Source organism: Nesoenas mayeri (assembly GCF_963082525.1).
Source record: "Nesoenas mayeri genome assembly, chromosome: 5".
NCBI lineage: Eukaryota > Metazoa > Chordata > Aves > Columbiformes > Columbidae > Nesoenas > Nesoenas mayeri.
The window spans coordinates 64,524,894-64,547,978 of NC_137548.1; the positions used below are offsets into that span (position 1 = coordinate 64,524,894).

At 40.1% G+C, this 23,085-nt stretch overlaps 1 protein-coding gene across 1 annotated transcript in view; it reads right to left on the bottom strand.

Annotated features, from left to right (window-relative positions):
• Nucleotides 1-7,321: 7,321 nt before the first annotated feature.
• The window catches only part of ANO5 (anoctamin 5), a gene marked incomplete at its 5' end in the record, with an annotated part of 56,168 nt that continues 40,404 nt past the window's right edge, over nt 7,322-23,085 (bottom strand). Inside the window, 9 exon segments of the mRNA XM_080344627.1 lie at nt 7,322-11,021; nt 11,866-11,971; nt 13,058-13,239; nt 14,304-14,509; nt 15,815-15,945; nt 16,212-16,309; nt 17,344-17,513; nt 19,230-19,452; nt 20,138-20,212. Of these exon segments, the coding sequence (XP_080200753.1) occupies nt 10,800-11,021; nt 11,866-11,971; nt 13,058-13,239; nt 14,304-14,509; nt 15,815-15,945; nt 16,212-16,309; nt 17,344-17,513; nt 19,230-19,452; nt 20,138-20,212 (1,413 nt within the window). The 3' untranslated portion in view covers nt 7,322-10,799.

The window sequence follows — 23,085 nt, forward strand, 5'->3', positions numbered from 1 at the left end:
AACTGCAGTGAGTCTGTGGAATCCTTGACAGAAAATATGAGAGTAGAGATCAGCCTTGAGATATTAAGATTTACCCTTGTGAAGGATGGGAGTAAAGGAGTATCCGGAGAGAGGAGAGATATATCCATGAGAGAGAAGGGGATAGAAGAATAACATGGATGATAGCAAGTTCAACCAATGAGATGTTAGTGCTGTAACTTGTAACCAATAGTGAAAAGACACATAAACTGGCAGAATTGTATAAAAATGCACTTGTAGCAATAAATGGTATCTATTACTTTCATCTTGAAAGAATTTGGTCCATGTCGCTTGTCCGTCTCAACCGCGACAGGAACAATTTCATTTACCAAAAATGGTGGGTCAAAATCTGCTAACTCCTTTCACTGGCATTTTCAGTAGTACATGGGATGTATTAAAACAATATAAGAAGCAAATGAACAAATCTTGTTTAAGAGATCAGTTGTGAGTCTTCAAAAGGAAAATTTGAAAGTGTAATTTTTGTCAGAGTATTTGGGGTTTCAGGTTGACAATTGAGGTGCCTGATGTCGTTCTGCATGATCCCTGAAGCTGTCCAAAATCTCAGAATATAAGAGCAAGAATATAATATAAAAATATACAAATGTCAGTATGTTTCCTACGTATATAATGTAATCCCACCTTGGGAAGATGATGGTTTCATTATTCATATTGTTTTCAATGGCAGAAATATTTTAATTTCTTCAGCTAATACTGTGGGTGACTTGAGTTATACTGGTGATACAGATGCTCTCTGCTGCTGACTTTTCCGAGTTGTGCTGTTACAAAGCGAGGAGGTTAGGCTGATAGCAACCTGTTCCCAAAAATCCACCCCAGCTAAGAAGCAGAAGAAAGGAATGATGCGAGTATTTAGGCTGCATGTTGCAGCCTTCAGAAAATATCTACCAACCCAATGGATTTCCCAACATTTGGCCGCCACGCTCTTGAAAAGACACGAGTTTCTCTTCGCAAGGGTTTAGGAAAACAAAGGAAGGCAAAAATTATCAAGGTAGAATACCTAACTTTGGTGAGTTTATTCCTGTTAAGAAAAGGAAAGGAGGGTTCCATTTGTCAGCATCCTCATGCTGCTGCAGTTCACAGCAGTGAATCCCAATGGAGGGCAAGAAGCAACCAGAAACTGCACAGCTCAGAAAACGGGGGAGAACTGGAGAGGTGAAGCTGGAAACCACATAGATGCAATAAATAGTGTTGGTGTTTGGACATGTCTGAGCACTGACAATAAAAAATGAATGGCACACTGGTCAGGGAATTCATTCCCATACAGGGAGGCAGTTCAGAACCCACCACTGTTTTACACCCTCAGTGATTTCAGTGGGTACATCAGGGCCAACTAGTGATACACGCTCCAACTCCTGACAAAATAGATATTCCCATGGTAGCAAATATGGTGAACTGTCCCGGTTATCTTGCAAAAAACCTCTCAAAAGATCCAGAGCAGGCGGCTCAAATGGCGATCAGAGGGGAGGGTTAGGAGCCACCTGGTTTCAGCTAAGACCAGACTGCAAGAGAAATCCATGCTGAGTCCAGCATTTCCCCTGGAAGACGAAGAAGCAGATAACAGAGATGTTCAATCAGCCCCACAGATGGGAAGGAGAGTCCTATGAACAGTGTCCAGGATGGTAGCTGCATTTCCACAAAAATCTGCCTCAGTTTTCTATCAAAAGCAGAGACATAAAGTGCGATGTTTCCACTTTACGTGACAGACGTCTCCTCTCTGCGTTACAGTTAACATGAACATCTTGCAATTGCCTGTGTCATTATTGCCAATTCTGAGAAGAGATTTACAGTGGGACTGTCTTCATTTTTTAGGTGTTTGACATATTACTGGCAAATCACTCTGGACTGATCAAAGGCATTAAAATCAACAGAGAAATTCCTATCTACTGCTTTGGACTGGTGCTATCAGAACACCTCCAGGCCAGTTCCAGCACACTTTAAGAAGCGACAAGGACCATGTTCTTTGAAGACAACAAACTCATATCGCTTCCTTTTCTTACGCTAAATAATATCAACCCTTTTGTGGGATAGAGGTTTAATTATAAAGTTTCAGAATGGCTGAGAATTTTGTGCATCTGTGTTCCAAATACAGGCCAAATAATTGGCATTTATTGCAGAATGAAGCAACTCGCCAAGGTAGCCTGATAGGAAGTCATAGCTGTTCTCTCCACAAACTGAAATTTGTCACGTCCTCATCAGACCCCTTGAGTTCTTTGGAGAAACACTTGCTATGTCACTGTCTCTGTGGCCACAATGAGTAGGGTCCCCACAAGGACAGATGGGTGAAGAAATCCCTGATGAGCGATGTGGGCTCAGGAGAAGGGGAGACTGCTCCGTGCACAGGGAAGCATCTGGAAATGCTGGAATCAGAGTTTATTCTCACACTGAAAATGAAGCAAGTGCTCCAAATGATTGGGGGTTTTTTTGCATTTAATTTCTTCCAGGTGCAAAAGCAAAGGAAAACCTGCTTTTCCCTTCCCCTCAGAATCAACCTCTTGGATGCCCCATTTCAATTTCTGCATTAACTGCTAATAAAATTGGCTCCTCTCTCCTCGGCAGGGGAGGTTGCTGACAGACTAACATTTACATTTAAAGGCTTCCTCTACACATCTGAATATTAACAAATCTCCATAGCAGTTTCTTTACAGGCTTTGCCTTCAAGCCTGTCTGGTGCCTCAGTTTTTCTATCTTCTCCAGTTCAAGAGCCCTTTTACACTTCCATTTATCCACCCTCCCCCTTTTGAAGATAAAGTCACTGGTAAGGTCTTCACAGCTCCTTGCTCAAGTCGGTTCCCTCAACATGTTCAGCAGGTAGCTCCAGCACTTACAGTAGAAATAGAAAGTATTTCTGAATGTAAATAAAGTAAAAATAGAGTAAATTAAAGTAAATTAAAAAATTACAAAGTAAATAAAGAAAATAAAGTAAAAATAAAGTAAATAAATTAATAAATAGATAATAAAGTAAATAAAAATAAAGCAAATAAAGTAAATAAAGTAAGTTAAAATGCTTTTTGCATTGATTTCCTCTACTTGTGTCACCTCCTTCAGGTCTAATCACAGTAGTGACCCCATTAACTAGATCATCATCTTTTTACCAATCCCTGAGAGAGTACTTGCATTCAGTGTAAAAGTGGAATGTTGTTCATTGGTACGTGGTGACTCGGCATATTGTGGCATTTCTAATTAAAACACGAGTCATCATGACGGGCTGGTTGTAGCCACAGAATCATTTGCTATTTTCACATGAGTGCACAGCAGCAAAAATATAGTGAAAAAATATGCCACTTATTGCTTACCATAAAACACACAGGGTCTTGTTTCCTCACTCAAAGCATGAGACTTCTACTTAGAAACCTTTGAGAGAAAAGAAATCCCCTTACAGTGATACATCAGGATGTCCCATTTGTTTTTTTAAAAGAAAGAAGTAGAGGGGTGGGATATTTGTCTTTTCCCAAGGAAACAGCCCTGACACACTCCACAGGATCATCTCTCAGCATTTCTCTGGACTGAACCTACTTGCTCGAGCTTCAGTAGCATTGAAGTGCCAGGAACCATCACTGACACAGAGTGCCTGGAGTTCTTGGCTGAGATACAAGGAGTTTTTCTGGAAACGTTCATGCGATGTGGCACCAGCACGAATATCCTTCTCCCCAGCACAATCCTCGACTGCCTGATGAGCCCATTCGCACTCCACAGCATCTTGGGAGGATGCTCTGGAGGAACCCAGACAAGGAAGCCTCTGTTAGCAGACGCGTGGAAGTGTGACCTGGCACCTTGGATCCCATGTTGGGTGCTGCTCCCACCTCATCTCCTGTACTGCTTCTGGAGAAGCCAAAAAAGCTGTCGTGACACAGGCGATCCTATATGAAAGGGAAAGCAGCACATCCTTCCTGATTGCAATGCCCTGGCAGCTTGCTTAGAGCAGCACCAAGTCCAGACATCTCAAAATGAATGGATTGCCATTATATGGTGAGCTGTATGGAAATCTCTCGGCCCACCTATCTCGGGTGTTTTCTTTTTTTTTGCCTGGGTCTTTGTTAGAAAAATGTTGAAATCTTGGCTATATCTGAAAATAATAGTACAATTTTCATGGGTAGAGAAGGAGCCAGGATTTTATCTGAAGAATTATGTAGATCCCACAACCAGAAAACAGGATTAACTGTGGTGTTACTGTTTGCTGACACTCTACTAATGGGATAATGTCAACAGGAATATTTATTCAAGAGAATCCAATAGCAAAACTGTTGTGATCAGGTTGTAACACAGAAGAGAATCCAGCCTTTCTACCAGATTTCCCTGCAAAAATCTTCAGTTTGGAGCATTTTTATTCCTTTTTGAAAACTTATTAAGAGCCAGCGAGCACACAGCATGTGCTTCTTGAACATCAGCTTGCAGTATCATTGCACTAAGCACTGGCTGAGAAGAGTTAGTAAAAGCCATCAGCTTGGGAGATGTGTGGAAACAGGAGACATTGGAGACAGAACATTCCCACCACGGCTTTCCATTGCTGGTTCAGTTCAGATACACCAGCAATGCCAAGCATTGCAAACCCACTGTGGTATGGAACGGCCATAACAAAAAGGCTTATTTATTTCATGCCACTTGACTACAGGAGTAGTTATGATGTCTCCTACATCTTTCAGTACCAAAACTGAAATGCTAAATAGTGTTGGATGTGTGGAACACCCAAGGGCAAAGCTGGGTCAGTCAGTAATTTAAAGCCAGACGTGTTTTTGACTAGCTAACAGCACTGGTTTGTTGGTGAGCTGAATAAAACAAGAATGAGAAAGAATCATACCCTTACTAAATGTTTCAGACTGACTCATTTCTGACTGAGAAAGCATAGTCACTCATTATTGCAGTGGAATGTGCATATGCACCTTCCAAAAATTGATATGGCTGCTGAATTTCACATCCTACTCATCTCCCAGCAGATTTCTCGGTACACATGCTTACATAAAAAAACCAGCTTCCTGAGCTGCATCTGAATGATGTAAGTGTTGGGTAGAGACAACTGATTATTTAAAACCAGAACAAGATTGAATTTAGTTATTCCTTTTTAAGGAAGCCAAGACTATGCCACAGAGTTGTTGTGACCACACTGAGCATGCAGAAAGCCAGACAAGAAATAGTAGCTGTGGCTTAATGAGGTTACCAAGTAATTCAAATATTCTGGAAATTATTTTGTTATAATCCATCTGGTGAGGATCAGTGGGTTTTTTTCCCTTTACCACTTTCCATCTGTTTAGTGAAGGAAGGATTTTTCATGTCTAAGTGAGTCCTTTGGGAGGGCTGCCTTGGTACAAACTCTGCCACACCAGACGTGAGGAACCTCAAACTAAATCTCCTTCCAGTTACCTTCTGGGCTCTCAGATCGCAGGAGCTGTGCTGATCTTGATGTATTTCCAGTGCCATGTTTAAGGCGCTAGTTTCAGAAAAACTGTTTTTCTCTTAATTTTGAGCATTTTGAGGAACATTATGCAAGATTTTATTTGTTGCAGAGCCCACACATCTGAAAGAGACATGAAACATGCAGACTTCAGCTGTCAGGATAACGTTTCTTTCACATCTTGCTGTTCTTTTTTGCTGATCTACAGGTGGATGGGTTACATGTTTTTCTACTCCTGTAAGACAATGTATTTTACACCAGTTTGATTGAGATGCACATTCCTTCTACTTCAGTGCTCCCTATCATTTTTTCAATAGAATAAACATGGATTTATTTTTAAAAAGACCCTTTAATCTGGGTAGGTGAAGACACTGAGCAAACTAGAGGCCTTACATATTTTTCTGAGGCAAAAAGTACAACTGCCAAAATCTTGGTGCATTTCTTCAGTTACTGCAGATAAATGAAGGAATTAAAATTTTTGAAGGATAGCTACAATTTCTGATCGTAGGGAGAGACAGGTATTTGTGAATGTCTCACAACTTTCCATGCTACTCTTATAAAATATAATTGACTCTGGATGAAATCGGACCCCAATTAAACTTCATTACCCATTTACCTCAGGCCTCAATGGAGACGAGGCTTAAACTCCAAGAGCAAAGCCTGAATGCATCTGGAAACTTTCAACACTTCCATAATACCTTAATATCCCCTATATCCTGCATAGCAACAGGGGCTTCATGGAACGGTGGTGTTTGTTTGGTTGGTTTTGCCCTCCTTTCTCACTTTCCTTTTCCTACCACTTTCTTCTCCATCTTTCTTAATGCTTTATTTTTCCTTTTAATACCTAAGTACCCATCCTGTATTAGTAACCAGCACAGTGGTAGGAACAAAACACATAATTACACCTTGCTTGCTTCGGTTTTGTTGTTACTATTGTTGTTTTAATACAGACAAGATTGTTTTATTCATCTCATACATTTCTTTCATTTGATTACTGCTATTGCGTCTCTCTCAATTCATAATTTCAAAGTGACAAAGGAAATGTTATCCCAAGTCTGGCAGGCAACCCTGTTCCCAGAGCAGTTTGATAACGCGGTGTAACAGGAGAGATAATGTGCTGATGCTGCCGCTGTGAGCAAGTCCTAAACTTGAATCCAGATTCTCTGTGATTTAATCCAAAGCCACACACTGGTGCCAGGAGCGAGTTTTAAGATAAAAATATGTAGAGATATCCATGAACAGTAAGACTTTACCAGGCCCTCAGAACAGCTTTAGCTCTGCCATACTTTCCAATATATGTGCTCCAAGCTATTTAAGTGCACGTATGCGAAGCACTCGCGCTGTGTGTGAAACTGGGTGTGTGACTGACGGAGAACTTGCCAAGTCACCTCAGGTCCTGGCATCACAAGAATAAAAACCGTATTGAAGGAATGAAGGGAAAAGCAGCCTGGCTGAAAATCAATGTGTGTTAAGATATTGTTTGTACCGTACCTAAAAGATTAAAGTGCTAATGCAAGGAATTTGCAAAGCTGAATTCCCTCCTGGGCTATCACACACTCATGGCACCTTGGCCCATGTGCTTTGCCTACAATATATGCAGAACTTAGTATGTGTTTTAATTGGTAATTAATTCTTAAGAAAACACAGAAAGAAGAGGCAGTTAATATGATTATCAAGTGGAAGATGGCAGTCAGATGGAGGCTTCCTTCAATAATCTGAGTAAGAAACTTGTGAAGCTACAATTGCAGGAAATCTCTATACAGCACCCAAATACCCTGCAATGAGTTGCAGAAATCTGCATGAACGCTTTTCTCCATGAGGCTCTCTGGGCATTTAACTTCTGAGATTTCAGGTTCTCTCTAAATTCTTGGAATCCTCAAAAATAAGTTGACAACATAATAAAAATAAACACTGCTTTATTTGCCAGATTTAGACCTTATTAAATGTACATATATAAGTTAGCTGAATGCAATGTTTAAAAAAAATTATTTCAACATTAGCGTATCATATGCATACCAGCAACATACTTAGCAAACAAAATTGCCACTCGGGTTACATGACAGTACAAGTTAAAACAAGCAGGACACATAGAACAGTAGGAAAGTCCATCTATTTTCACTCCATTCTGTTGTCTCGAACTGATAGTATCACATAAAAAAAGTAAAAGCATAATAACAAAGTCTTCTAGAAAAAACAGTATAGTGTCTTATAGTAGCAATCTTGTTTTGCAGTCACTTGCTTAGAACATACCACCCTAAATCCTTCCAAGGTAGAAATACTACATTTTAATTGAAAAAAAATATAAATCCCTGATTGTATTACACTTGAAAGGCCAATTTTCTCTTTCTAGCTGATTTTAATGAAGCAATCTACTGTTGCTTAAATCACAATAGTTCCAACACAGAACTATCTTCACTTTGATTAAAGGACACTTTTAGATTAAACACATCAAAATCAAATACTCCAACAGAAAAATAAGCGCATTCCCAAACTAACCAGGCCATTTTCCTTATTTTTGCCGCTTTTCAAGAACACTTCAGGAAATGTATATGTATGTGGACCATTATAATCCTAATCATATTAATAATGCTTTGTTTGTCAAAATACTGCTTAATGACAAGTAAAGGCAAACTAGTATGTGAAGAGGTATTAGACTTATTTCATCATGTGAAATTAGCTCTTAATATGACAACACATTCTCTTTTTAACAGTGTCTACATACAAAGAAGTAGTGCTATGAAGTGTAATGATAGATTTTTAAGACATATATATTTCTTTTAAAATAAGATGATCCCAGATTTTTCCCACTTTTTACTGTACGATACAACATATGCAAAACATCTGTTTGTACAGCATTAAATAGGAAGAGGTCTCAAAAAATAAGTTTGAAAGAAGCAAGAAGTAGGGGTCAAAACATCAATTCAAATTCAGGGTCTGCATGTGCGTCTTCTGCACATCAATGCTCTATCCCATACTAAGGTATTTCCTTGCTTTCCTGCATCTTGCCTTTAAATAGCATTATTCATTCACAATACATCTATTTTGCTTTCATCTTTTCAAGTGTAGCATATTAGGACACTTTATTACAGGACACTAATGTTTCGTGAGCATAGTGCATCTAATGCTGAATTTCCAAACCTGTTTTCAGCTTCGATCAGATTGTACATTTTGCATAGACATATCGTTTTGCATCTCATCACCTTACCGTTTGATGCAATTGTTTGCATTGCTGACACTAACAAAACCGTGAAATCTAAATAAAGCAGTTTAGTTAACAGTATATGTGCAAGAGGCAGCAAAGTGCTTGCGCTGTGTAAATTCTGGTGTCACATACATAATAGTGGTGACTGATACTTTTCTTTGGCTTATACATTAAACAGCAGAGCTCATTTATTTATACGTGCATTCTTCCAACAAACCCATTACTTCAAATATATCTGAATATTCAAGAATATGGTCAGTTCATCATGAACACGAATTGCCAATATGCTTGATTTATCAAGCAAACCCACCGAACAAAGCTGAATAATTTACAGTAATGAGAAATGTACATCTGCTTCAACTCCTTGCCTGGCAGCCAAACCATGGGATGTTTGCTCGAGGTAGGCACTTCAATGTTAAAACTTTTGCTAACAATGACTGTTCTGCCCAAGACACTGATTTAAAACTCTGTTACAACATTAAGGTTACCAGCCAAGTATTACAAGACACAGGTCTGCTAAAACAAAACACAGAAACCTTACGCTGTGGATCTAGTAAACAGTACATCATTTGGCTGATATGGAATACAAATCTCATTTTTTTGTGTGTATACTTGCAAGGAAGTATAACTTTCAAAGTGCAAATATAGTAAATATTTCTAATCTCTCTAGCTAGTGTTCTTCAGCATGAGAGAGCTCAACAGTCTGGTGCTATTGAAGCAGTTTGGGTAGGAACTGCTCTGGGAACAGTCTGCACAGCACTAACACACACGGGTGGTTTGGCCAACGCTGCAGCTCCCTGCGCAGGGTCACAGTATCACGATGCCTGCGAGCACACCCGGGAAACACGCGTTTCCCCCTAGTGCTCATTTTCACATCTTTTGCCAAACGCAAATAAACAAGGCACTAAGCATGGAAGTGTTGATATGTTTTAAATATACAGCTAAATCAGAAAAATGCCTCACTGCTTCAAATTATAAAATGAGGGCACATTCCTAACAGCTGGGAGCTACTTTGCACAAGTAGATACTAGATATTTATAAACTCAATAACTTTGTAGAAAAGCCCCGTGACAACACAGAAAGAAAAACCCACAACAACAAACCAAAGCAAAAAAAGACCCATGGAGGCTCCTATATATAAGGATGATAGCAACGTAAACATAGATTAATTGGCATGCTTAAAATCTCTTGAATGCAAAATCCATGTACAAACTACCCAGCTAGATCAATTAGCAGCCAGATCAATTAGCGCGGCGGTCGTGCTCCCAGCCCGCTGCACCAATACATGTCGTGTACAGACATGCAGCTTTAGCCCTTTGTCGGCATTCGCTGAGAAGCCAAGCAAAGAGCAGCTTTGGCCAAAACTCACATCGAGTGTGATTTTCCAACGGCGGTTTTTGAGATGGAGAAATCAACCAGCTGTACTTCTCCAACACCTTTTCAACAAACACTATCAATAGGTGATTCCACAAGATTGGCTTTTCAAGAGCAAACTCTTTGGCAGACGATATCTTTCTGAAAATAAATCATGTGGGTTTTTTTTTCCTTCATTAGTATGTATTAACTCAATTCTGCATCTCTAAATAATTCCAAGTGGAATTAAGCCAATATATCTTTAAAAAAACATTCCTTCTAAAAAGTGTATAGAAGTTCAAAGCTGCAACAAAGGTTTCATGAGACATAGTGGACACAAATAAAAGCCCCTAACCCTAACCCTTGTATCAGGAGTGTTCTCCTATTTAAATGCTCATGTCACAAAAAGAATAGTTCTCAGCATTATCCCCAGCAGGAGTCCTCTCTGGGATCCTTTTCATCCCACTGGGATACAGCCTGGAACTTTGCGTTTAGTAACAGGGGGAGGGTTGGGTGGTAATGACCTTGTCATGGCCCTTTGAGGGTCATGTTCTCTGTACTGGGAATCCCAATTGGAGGATTACGAGATTACACTTATGATTCAAAGTGATGGGTAAATAGAAAACAGTGCTGCAGTCATACAGTTAAATAGATTTACTAAACCGAGAATGCTCAGTAAGACTTTTAAAGAAAAGTCTAAAATCTTCGGACTGAAAGCGAAGGGTTGAAACTGTCCTACAGCTTTCAGGATGATGCAATACTGAGCAAATCACAGATAAAAAAACCTAAAATGAGCTAAATCCCAAACAGTTGTTTTTCCAGCTACATTGCTCTGGATAACTCATTTCTCCCTTCTGTGGCGATGAACTCCTTTTCCGTGGCTCGTTTATCGCCTTGACACAGTCTCTCCTTCAGTTTTTCAAGTTCATACTCATGTAGGATTTTCTGTGTTAAATATTTTTCACGTTTTATTTTGGCTTTCACGTCTGCAGGGACATCAGGAATCATCCACGCTACAAAGAATTTGACGATGAATACAACATGCTGCCAAAAAAAAAAAAAGCCAGGAGAAATGTTACAACTCATTGCCAAATAAGACACCCATTGTTTTATCTAACATCCAATAGATCACTTTTTGTTCACAAACAGAATACATTTCTTTTGTCTGTTCTGGAACAATACGTAACAAACTGATGTGTATCTGAGATATGCACGAAGATTAAACTACTTCCTTTTATGCAGAAACTTTAACTCCAAATCATTTATGAATTAGCAAACTCAAGAGTAAAGCATCAGGCTCTGCCTCCCCAATATCGCTTTTATCAATATCTTTGTGTGGTTTCTTAGAACATTCATTTGGCCGTGCTGGCAACAGATATCGAGAACCGATAAGATACAGTAGGAAAAGTGATGAGAAGAGCACTTCAACAACTCCCTCTTCCCTTCAGAAACTGCAAGACAGTGGCTTAATATTGAAGTGCCAGTTATCCAAAGTATGGATTTAGCTATTTTAAGCCTATATACATCACTGCATTTTTGCTTTCTGGATTCTGAATACAGTCATCTCACACACAGCTCTTTAATGAACCCAGTAGGAAAGCGCTAGTCCTGGTGGTTCGTGGCTCTTCCATCTGCATAAAGACCTTTTTTTATTCTGCTGTTTTATTTGGATCAACTTTAGCAGTCCCCTCGGTTGTTTCACTGTTCTTACTCTGAGGTTTACTATAACTAGGTCTTCAGGGAGTGGTTATTTAAGACATGATTATTTGGTGTTACTTAGAGAAGAAGCTATTTTATACTCTCAGCAATTCTATTTTCTGTAACATTAGTAACCACTTAGAGAATGTAATGGTACCAATTGCAGAAGGACATTTTGCAGGGAACATACCTCCATAATAATGATAAAAGCCAGTTTTGCAGCAAGAATGTGCCAGAACTGCATAGTGTGTAAGTATTTCCTCTCATGGTCTGGAGGATATCGATAATCTCTGTACCTGTTGGATAGAAAGACATGCAGAGGTGAAATGTCACATTCAGTCTCAGACAGACGACAAGCTCAGTGACACTTACAGGCAAGTACAGCTGTCACTTAAGGAACCTTTTCATCTCGTTTTAAATGGTCTGTTTCCTGTGGCAGGAAAAGGTCGCCTCTCTATTTGTTTCCATCTTATGTTTGCTTAAAAACCCTCACATTCCCAGCAACAAAGATGAGGATGTGCGAGAAGTGAAATTTTGTACACAGGTTACTTTTTTTTCAGGTAATGATCAAATAATACAGGACAGTGATGGAATGTATCACACAGTAACGGTCAAGTATTGAATAAATGTGACAGATGTCAACGGATTACGGATGGAACAGTTGCAGGGTTTAATGGAAGGACAGTCTTGAGCACATGTTCTACATTCCCATGTACAAATAGGATAAAGACTCCTGGGGCTTTACAGTTAAAACATGATACAAATGTAGCCGCCTCTAAGTGTTGAGGGTTTTGTTTGGTTCATTTGTTTGAGGATTTTTTTTTCATCAAATCAATACTTTTCTTTTACTGTGGACTTCTCTAAAGTTCTTTCTCAATTACTCTAGAGCCTCCAATGCTTCTTCTAGCAAGAAAGGACTGTTTTTAAATGAGAGCAGGATGGCCCAGATCCTTGATGATATCTAGCACAATAACGATTGTCTTTAAACACCATATCTCATTTTCAGCTTTGGAATCTAAACATCCCTTTAATAGTCCCTTGTCCACTTAGGCATTGCAGTGTAAAAACCTTCAAAAATATAAGCTGAAGTTTGCAACCTTAGGGACGTAAAGCTTCTCCATCACTCAAAAATCAATAGTTCAATTCAGTAAAAAACAACCAACCATTAACAATGAGACACTTGAACAACAAAAAGGTGATGTTTTTCGTTACTGTCATGATCTCTTACCATCTCAAGCACTGCTTTGCTCACAGCTTAAATACTACCTCTCGCACTTTAGAATGATGAGAATGATATAATTTAATTTCTAGTGGACTACTTAGGTCTGCACTGACCTTTTATGCTGTATTCTAACCAAAGTGATGTTTATTATTACACAAACCTGCATATGACAAAGTCTTCTCGATTCACTTTAGGTTTGTTTCTGTCAGGAAAATCTGAGATTTGAAACACTGACAAACTATTGTTTATGTATCCAGACATAGGAGAGTCTTCATTTTCAGAATAAGCATAGTAGTAAACTAAACGAGGGATCATATCTGATGTGAATGCAACGATAAAAGCCTGAAAAAGAAATTGGAAAAAGAAATTAAGGAAGTGGCACACAAAACTTGTGAGAAGATTCATAAAGGAGTTTTGTGCCGTGACTCCAGACTTTTCAGCAGGGCCTGTTACAACAGGACAAGGGGTGATGGTTTTAAACTAAAGGAGAGGAGATTCCGGCCAGACATGAGAAATATTTTACAATGAGGGCGGTAAAACACTGGCCCAGGTTGGCCAGAGAGGTGGTGGATGCCCCATCCCTGGAGACATCCCAGGCCAGGCTGGACGGGGCTCTGAGCAACCTGAGCTGGTGAAGATGTCCCTGCTCATGGCAGGGGTGAGACAATGGGCTTTGAAGGTCCCTTCAACCTAAACCATTCTATGATTCCAAGATCTTTTAAGCAAGGGTGAGCATGATCAGGGGACTTCGCCTTGGTAAAGATGCTGATCGCGGCCTCTGATGCAAGGACCAGCACTCAGTGAACAAAACATGAGAACAGTGCTTATAAGAGGCACCAAATCCCAAATATCTCCTCACACCAAACTGTCTTCTATTAGTGATAACAGCACTCGTTAATAAAAGGGGAGATGTGGTTTTGAATTCTTGTGAGAAAGGATGAACCCAAATCCAGTGTGTGATGACTTGATCCAAGAAGGGGCCACTCTCTCCAGCTGTATTTAAAAAGGAAACAATGGCCACCAGCACAATTTGCCTGGAATCCTGAAGTACTTGAGATGCTCAGGTACTTTGCTAATTAGGCAATACCTGCAAGTGGGTTTATTGCCTAAGGCACTTGCAGATCTGATACTGTTTAATATTCTGCATTAAAAAGAGGCAACTCTCTTGCTCAGCAGTCTGCTTTACATGCTACTTAAGGTGAAATACTAGCACAGCATTTAGTTTCCAGCTTATAAAAAGTGCTCTGAGCCACTGGCCCCATAAGGGCATCCAGAAACAGTCAAATGAGCAGAATTCCCACAGAATACTGTTGATGAAGGAGAAAAAGCATTAGCTGATTTTTAAGTCTGTAAATTCTGAGTACATGGAAGAATCGAAGTGGATGTAGCTTAGTTGATGTACTTACATTAGTGACAACAGACAAGATGGCCATTCCGTTCAGGATTTCTTGCCAAACTCCGATGCTGTGTGCTTTGGCAGCCACGGGTCTCCTGTACTGTGTGGTTAATTTCCAGGAGTCCACTCGAATCTCCAGGATGTTATTCATCAGAGCAAGAAGGGGAGCCAGAGGAAAGGACGCCACAAAGAGAGTGATGAATCCAAACTGAATGACTGCAAGGGAGAAAAGAGAAGTGCCAAAATCTGCCCCTATTCATCAGCTACACTCCTAAATGAAGAAGAGGAAACACGTTTAATTGTATGACAACCTCATTTCCACCTATTGTTAGTGGTTCAGTCAAAATATTAATACCAATTCTGTATCTAACAGTTCCATTGGGGAGTCTTAACATTAGTTTAAGAATTGCAAATAAAATACACAAATGATCCCTTTAGTCATTACCAAAATGAAATGTCTCCTGGTGTGGAATGTGACAGTTCTCAATGCAGAGCCAGTACTGCCACTATATTTTAAAGATAGGAAACAGAATATCTTGTCTGGTTTAGGCATAATAAATTCCCACACAGCAGTCATCAGCTCTTCCATGATTTCAGTGATGATGAGTTCTTCATCCTAGACAAGCAACAACATTCCTACTAGCTCAGCAGCCTCAGGACAACGCCGGAGCATTCGGGTTCAGTTCTGATTCAGGAAGAGGGAGGACATCTATTAATGGGCATGGCTCACAACACTGTTCTGAGTGTATTAATTTCACAAGATCGCAGCCCTGTATGGAATACCATGAAGTGACAATAATAAAGCCACACATCTCTAGGCAATCTAGAACACTTAAAAATTATTTCTGTAGCAATAAAACACTACAAAGGTCCACTTTTCCACAAATTTTGTCCTTATAAAAGTCAAATATATATATATATATATTAGTGTCCTTTAGATTTAGTTTGGCTTCAGCTTCTAGTTTTAGTTTCTCAGGTTTTGTAAACTAATTTTCAGATGCTGACCTGTTCACGTTACCTTTGAAAACCCTTTTCAGTTCCCCGTGCTCCCTCTGCTGGTCTATATCGAAGCACTAATCAGTGCAAACCCAAAACTAGACGGATTCTCCCGGCTGCAGTTCCCAGATCTCATATCTGCAGTTCCCATCCTTACAGCATATTTGGCACTCTCCCCATACATACAATTTCCACTGACATCAGCTGAGAACACGCTTGGGAACAAGAACAGAACAGACACCGAGACAGCTGGCTGCACCGAGAATAATGTTCCCCATTCAAATGAGGGAAACAAAGAGTCTTTGCAGTGTTTCTGTGAAATTCCCTGCAGTCTACGATGCAAAGGCAGCTCTTTTTTTTTAATTGGGCTGACCTATTTAATGATTGCCAGCAGTTAATGGTCTACTGTTTACCAGATGAAAGTGGTGGCAGCAACCCATAACAACTAATTGAGAAGCCATTTTTCGGAAAGTGTCTGTACAAGGTGTCTTGCCCTCAATTCCAAATGTGTATTTTTAAACTCACCCATTTCTAGATATTCATAGAACAGGCCTAAGGCTCCAAACGACTGCAGATCATGGTCTTGCTCCCAGCGACTGTATAAATTCTCTGGGTTACTTCTGGCTTTCCGGCGACCCCACCAGTTACAAATCCAGCTGTAGATGCAGAAAAAGAGTTAAAAATGAGGAAAGCAGATCAACATCCCTTCCCCTAAGCAAGCCTCTTGTTGCAACATGCTTTTCCAAGCAAGGCTTTCACAAAAAGAAGCCAAGAGCTGCTATGAAATGAGTCTACTTGTCAGAATTTGTGCTTAATTTACAGCAGTTTTCTTAGCTTCTTCATATGGCAATACTTGTTATCATTCCACCCAATAATTTCCTCTGCCTGTAACATGGGCATCTCGGTGTAAGGAAGAACTTACGGGACTATGGCCTCTTGGATATTTCCCCAGATCTGTTTGCCAGCCATGACGATGGTGAGTTGTGTCGTCAGTTCTATCAAACAGCCCGCAGGATCGCACTGGCCGAGACAAATTGGGGGTTAACAGACATTACCCAAATAAAATATATTCTACTACTGTATCAATTAAAGAAGAAGAAGGGTTCTTAAAACTTGTTAGGATAATTAATTTTCACCTGGGCTGCCAGCTAGAACACCCTCTCAGGAAAGAGGTTTTCAACACTCCCTCTGCTTGATAAAACACACACCAAAACATAACAAACTAAAGACAGAGTAATTCAGAGATGCTCCAGGCAACCACTGTGCAGATACACAAAGATGGGGCAGTTGGATCCACGTCCAGCAGCCCCAGCAAAGATGAATCTGTAGCGCTTGGTCACCTCTCAACACCAGACCAACCCTGACCTATATTTTCAATTCATATCCCTACACCAGAGTATCTGGTTTTTGCTGTTGCTGAGAACACAGGTTTTAAAGTTTCAACTCTTTATTTAGGCCTTCTTAAGAATTGATAACAGCAGCCAGACCCGTATTAGGAGACACTCCATCAGCAAGTGCACTGCATTACTTCAGCGTGTTTTGAGTGAAGTTTTTCCTCCACTATTGACTCCCAATCAATGCTTCACATTAGATATTGTATTTCATCTCTGTACGAACACCATAATTAGCAATGAAATGAGGGCAAAAAAGCAAAAGCTTACAGGTGTCTCTCTTATCAAATGGTTCCTCTGAAAATGTAGTGCCTCAATAATGAAGACACCCAAAAGGCAGAGAGCATTTCTGTTTATACCAGCTTGCTTCAACCTAGAGGATCACTTTTAAGACCTACGGTGAGACCTACGGTATTTCAGGAGAACTGGGGCCAAAAAAAGAGTTTTTATTTTTCACTCTTTTGACCGAAAGACGTAGATTTTCATTACTGGTGCTTCCCTCACTGGCAACAGCAGGAAAAGTCCTTGGAAGCTCCTCCATCAGTCTCAGGATGCCCAGCTGAGGTCCAGCTCATTTCAGACCAAACCCACAGCTGGTAATTCATGGGGATAAAAGCTAGTTTATTATTATCATTCAATCCTCCTCAACCAGAAAAGTCCTACCTCTTCATTTCGCCAGCGATTAAACATGTATGTGTAGGCACCTGGGTAACCAACAAACTTCCCTTTGAAGAAGGCCACATAGAAGCAGGATGAATAGTAGTTGACAAATTGGAACAGGAACATTTTCATAGTGAGCCTGTTCTCATACTCCATATGAGTTCTGGGAATCTCTGCAAAACCAGAAAACAGTAATTTTATTTTCCTTTAGTCCCTTTAAAAGGATACAGATTCATTAATAGTCATCACCCACACTGCCTTTACATCCCAAAAGAAATAAAAGGAAAGAGAAAGGAGAGCCACCTGAAAATGGAATTCCAGCTCTCAGACATCCTGCCCTGAATTTACAATGCAATGCTCTGAGTAGACAAGCAAGTGAAATTCATTCTTGAAACATTTATAGGCTTCAATTTCCCCTTCTTTGTACTGTCCAATAGCACTTGTTCATCCCAAAATCTTACACGATTTTTAGGAGATCCAGGATGAATCTCGAACATTAACTGGCTGGGTCTTCTTGACTGAAAATTTCACTCACCCCCTGTGGTGAAGTTATTGTATAGATCTGAGGAAATGAGCATTTCCAAGCTTGGCAAAACATTTCATCCCCCGGACCTAAGCCTGACCCTAAGCCTGGACTAAGCGCAGCTGCCGCAGCCGCCAGAGGAGGGCAGCACTCCCACAACAAAACGGATTTCTTGTCCCTCTAACTGATAACCACAGGTTATCAGGTTATCCAAAAATTAAGAAATTAATTCTCCATGCTTGCAAACACCAAAACAACATGGCTGAGCCTTCATGCTTATAATTCCTGCCCTTCAAGAAAGAATGATTTAAAAAATAGCGTTTGTGGTTTTTTTTTTCCCGCTAGGGGGAATTTTACCTATTACTTGTTCTGTTTTTCTTTCGTCTAATTTGGCCAAGTGAGATAAGCAACACACATCTCCGAGACAAGAGACAGTTCCTGATAAATCCAAACAAACCCAATGCAACATCTCATTAAGCTTCTGCAAGAAACACCTTTTGATTCTTAATTCCACTTGCAAGACCTCATTAAAAAAACCCGACCCCCCCAGCTATTTTTATGACAGCTGTACAAACTACAAGTATCTAATACTTTCAGCTCTAACCCCCCCGGCTTAATATTCTGCAGTTATTTCTCTCTATAAGGCACCTGCAGGGACTTGTGCATCTAAATCATTAAGGGCAAACAAAAAAAAATATGCAAGAAGGGCTCTAGGGAAGGACATTTCCAAACATAAAATCCGCTACAAAAGTATTAAGTCTTTCTAAGATCTAAGATCTTGTGGTTCCTCCACAATGATACATCTTGGGCCCAGCTTCTCAACCTGCTCAGCCCGTGGTGACTCCAAATCTGCAAATTCACAGCTAAGGGGAATAATGCCAAGAGAAAACCCTGGACAATATACTGTCCTATCCATCCCCCAGCCTCCTACCTTTTCCTACAAAGTAAAGGATGGGATTACTCAGTCTTTTTTCTTGTAAAGATGGCTGTGAAATTTATGTTCTATTTTTAAATATTATCTTCAGGGTTTCTAATTGAAACACTGATAAATCAAGACAGTTTGCTCTTGCTTTGGCAGCTCTAATTTAACACATGATAATGTTCAGTTATGTTCAGAACTAGGGTTGTCTCTGTAGACTAGTTTTAATATAAGCAAACATGATACTAGGAGAAACCGGCTTATGATAAATATTCAAATGCAGGGAAAATGTTCAGTATGGCCATGGATATACCCTAGTTGGTGCTACAAGCTGCAGACTCACATCCTCGTGCTCCCACTGTGCCCAAATTGGAAACAACTACACAGAGCATCTAATTCTACCTTCAGCGATTCCTTGAAAGTTTCATTTTCAACTACACTGCTTACCCATGTCGGTGATCCAGATGGCTATTCTCTCATAGAGGAAATTCAGTATCATGATGATGACAAAGTTGAGGCACGAGGCTGTGACCGAAGTTGCCAGCTGGGGGGTCAGCAGCCCCCTGACAGGCTGTAACGTCTCCGTGTTCTCCATCAGGCTGGCAAAGGCCGCGTACACCGCCAGGCGGTACACGATCACGGCGATCATGCTGGCAATAATCAGAGACACCTACGGGAAAGGGAGGTTTGAAATGCACCTATAGCTCAGTACAGCTATATGCATGCGACTTTGGAAATAACATGTACATTGTCATGCTTTATGGTTGTTATATTTATTCTTCATGGGTATGAGTTGAGCAGCACTGAAATGCAAAGTCCACAGGCAAAATACTTTGTTATATTAGATACACTAAACCCCAAAAAATTCTTTTGATAACACAAGACAAGCAGACTATCCAATACCAATATTAATAAAAAAATAGTGCAGAAGGATACAGACTCATAGAAATGGAGATGGACGGGACAAGTTAGATTAAATTGTCCATGCTGAAATTCACTCTGCAGGTGTTTCTACACAGGAATACGTGGATATTTCATTGTGATGGATAACACTTTTCTTTTTGGCCTTTACTATTAATTTTTCCAGTATGGTCTGTTAACAGTACATAAGCCAGAGGAAACATTATCCTTATGCTAAAATGTTCAATCAAATTACTAATTAATAACAGATTTCCAAGATTTTTTTTTTTTTAATCTGAATTGAAGTCCATTTTGCATGACAGCAGGAAATCCGCAGGACAATAATAAAAGCACATGTTAATATAATAATTAAAGCCAGTTTGTGTTAATGTAATGATTAGTGATGATCAGTAACCCTGATGTATGTTAAAACAACCGTTTGGAAAGATGCTCACCCAGAACAAGACTGTAGTTCCCGAGATGCAGAACCGCACAGCCTGGCTGGTTATAGGCAAATAAGGCTCCATCTCCTGAAACAGTCAAGCAAGCAGAGCACAGATCACAAATCCATCATCTGACATCAAGCAGCACACAGAGCTCTCATCAGCTGTGTGAAAACCATCTCTAAAAGGGCAGATTTCGAATGTGCTGGGGGAAAAAATAAAGACCAGGACAGAAGTGGCCAAAACAATGCTAAAAATTGAGACGGTACTTGGAAAGACTGGTTAAACCTTTGTAAAAATCAATCGATAGCTCAATGAAAAAGACCACCCCCCTCATTAGATGAGAGGGACAGAAGTGTGACAGGAACGCTCGGTCAGCTGCCATACTGCTCCGAGTCCAAAACTAGACTGAATTTTAAGAAATTCTTCATGTTGAGGTTTCTTAAAATGGCACCACGTTTTCCACACAGCCAGAGAGTGTCTTCCTCCACTCCTTCAATTCATTTTTTTAATTGAAGAAGTGGCCACATTCATTAGCTGCCAATCTCTGCCGCAGCATCAGGCAGGGAGGTCTTACCCAAGTGAGTATCCCCACATAGCACATGAACAATACTCCATGTTCGTGTAAAGATCTCTTTCTCATAACCAATTCTAATTCCTAAAATATCAGATTACACGTGTTAAGAAAGGATCATTTGAGTACTAATGACCGTGGAAGAAGATTCAGTAAAAAAAAAGTGAATTTAATAAATCTTTAGGACAAGACATTGTAGTATCCTTACGCTCCTCTTGGACAAATGGGCACCGATTACTATAGACGAGTGCAGTATTATCTTATCAATAAGTATTCTGAATCAGGAAATGCTTCTTTTGACAACAGAAGATATTGAGCCTGTGAAACATTGTGAAGGGACTTTATTTTCTGTCGCACAGAAGGCCAGAATGTGCCGAACACGCTGGCATAATGCGGTGTAATGCCGGTGAATACAACAGCTCCACATTTCTCCCTGACACCACCAAGCAATAGATGTTTTGCAAACGCTTCTTGATAGTGATATTCTTCAGTCAACTGGGATGCTCATACCAGTGTGACTTTGTTAGAAATACAACGTGCTGTTCTCTCAGGAGAGATAAATTGCCTGTATCTGCCTGAGTATACTCACTAAACACAATTATCAATACTGCAGGCTCGAGTCACAACAAGTTGTTTGATGATGAAAACAGTTAAAGGCTCTGTTGACAGAACTATAAAAACCCAGCTGAAGATAAGATAACAAGCATAGGTAGCAGGCGGCTTTACATAGGCTTCTAACATTTTATACCTATTATGTATAAATAGATAAGACATATACTCTATAAGAACGTTTCACACATTCTAGGCTATTCAACAACTTTTTTACTTTATAACAAAGGTGGGCAATAATGTGCAATGACAGAGCCTAAGTTTGAATGGAATGCTTCATCATTTACGTAAATTAAGATTCTATTGTAATGAGTAAAACCAGATTTTAGCTATGACATAGCTAAATAGTTGGCATCGTGATCAGCTGAGGTGTTAATTAAAGCCTCGAGATGGGCAATTTCTGTTTCAGTGCAACTAGAACTTGGAATCATGGCCAGGAATGAGAAAATCATTTTCTGAGGAAGGCAAAGCCTACCTTGGGACACAACAAACCCGGTGACCTGTCTCTATATTATTTTATCAGTCTGTAGAATTAAGTTGTTTCAAATCACTGCTCTTTCACATATTCAGTATTGCACATTATCTAATGAAAGGAAATTACACTACAGCCTGCCTAACCCATACGGTTTGCTATAACTGGGTATTGATAAGGATCACTGCTATATCTTGCCGCACAAAAGGTTCTGAAACTCCACCAAGGTAATAAATGGATGTGACATAAAATAAAGGATTGTGCAGTCATAGAATTTTTTTATGCATAGTTAGAAAGCACAGAACAGTGCAGTATCTCACTCTGAGATGAGAAAAGTATATCATGATCCAACTTCTGTTTCCAAAATAAAATCACAGAATCACAGAATGGTTGGGGTTGGAAGGGACCTCTGGAGATCATCCAGTCCAACCCACCTGCTAAAGCAGCTTCACCAGAGCAGATCACACAGAAATGTGTCCAGGTGGGTTTGAGTGTCTCAGAGAAGGAGACTCCACAACCTCTCTGGGCAGCCTGTTCCAGGGCTCTGTTTTTCCTCATATTCAGATGGAACCTCCTGTGCTTCAGTCTGTGCCTGTTTGCCCCTCATCCTGTCATTGGGCACCACTGAAAAGAATCTGGTCCATCCTCTTGACACCCACCCTTCCCATATTTATGAGATCTCCTCTCAGCTTCTCTTCTCCAGGCTGAACAGCCCCAACTCCCTCAGTCTTTCCTCATGAGAAAGATGCTCCAGACCCCTCATCATCATCATAGCCCACTGCTGGACTCCCTCCAGTAATTCCTTGTCCTTCTTAAACTGGAGAGCCCAGAACTGGACACAGCCACATAAGAGAGTGGACGTTTGGAGTCTGAGCACACACAGGGATACAAACCAGCAAATAACACGCAACAGGCAGGCATCTGTTTTCAATTAGCTCATCGAAAATTGATTTACCTGAAATTGTCTTCCTGAGCAGGGAGAAATCAATACCTCAGCAGAGCTACACTCAAAATCACTGTGTATGGTTATCAAAAGTCTGAGTAACTTGTGCAGTGCGCAAGCTACAGGCGCAAGAATAACAGCGTTAATGCTGCATGTGCAGAAGGGGAAGGAGAGACAGGAAAATTGTCCCTCATGAGAAATAAGATTAGTGTATATATTTCCTGATAATTCAGGATACAAACCCTGAAAGACAGGGCTACTGTTTATATGACAACGATTCTTCCCATGTTCTGGCTAAGTTTCTATTTCTTTTCTGAAGACTGTGCTACTAAAGTATACTTAGGACTACCAAAAATAAGTTA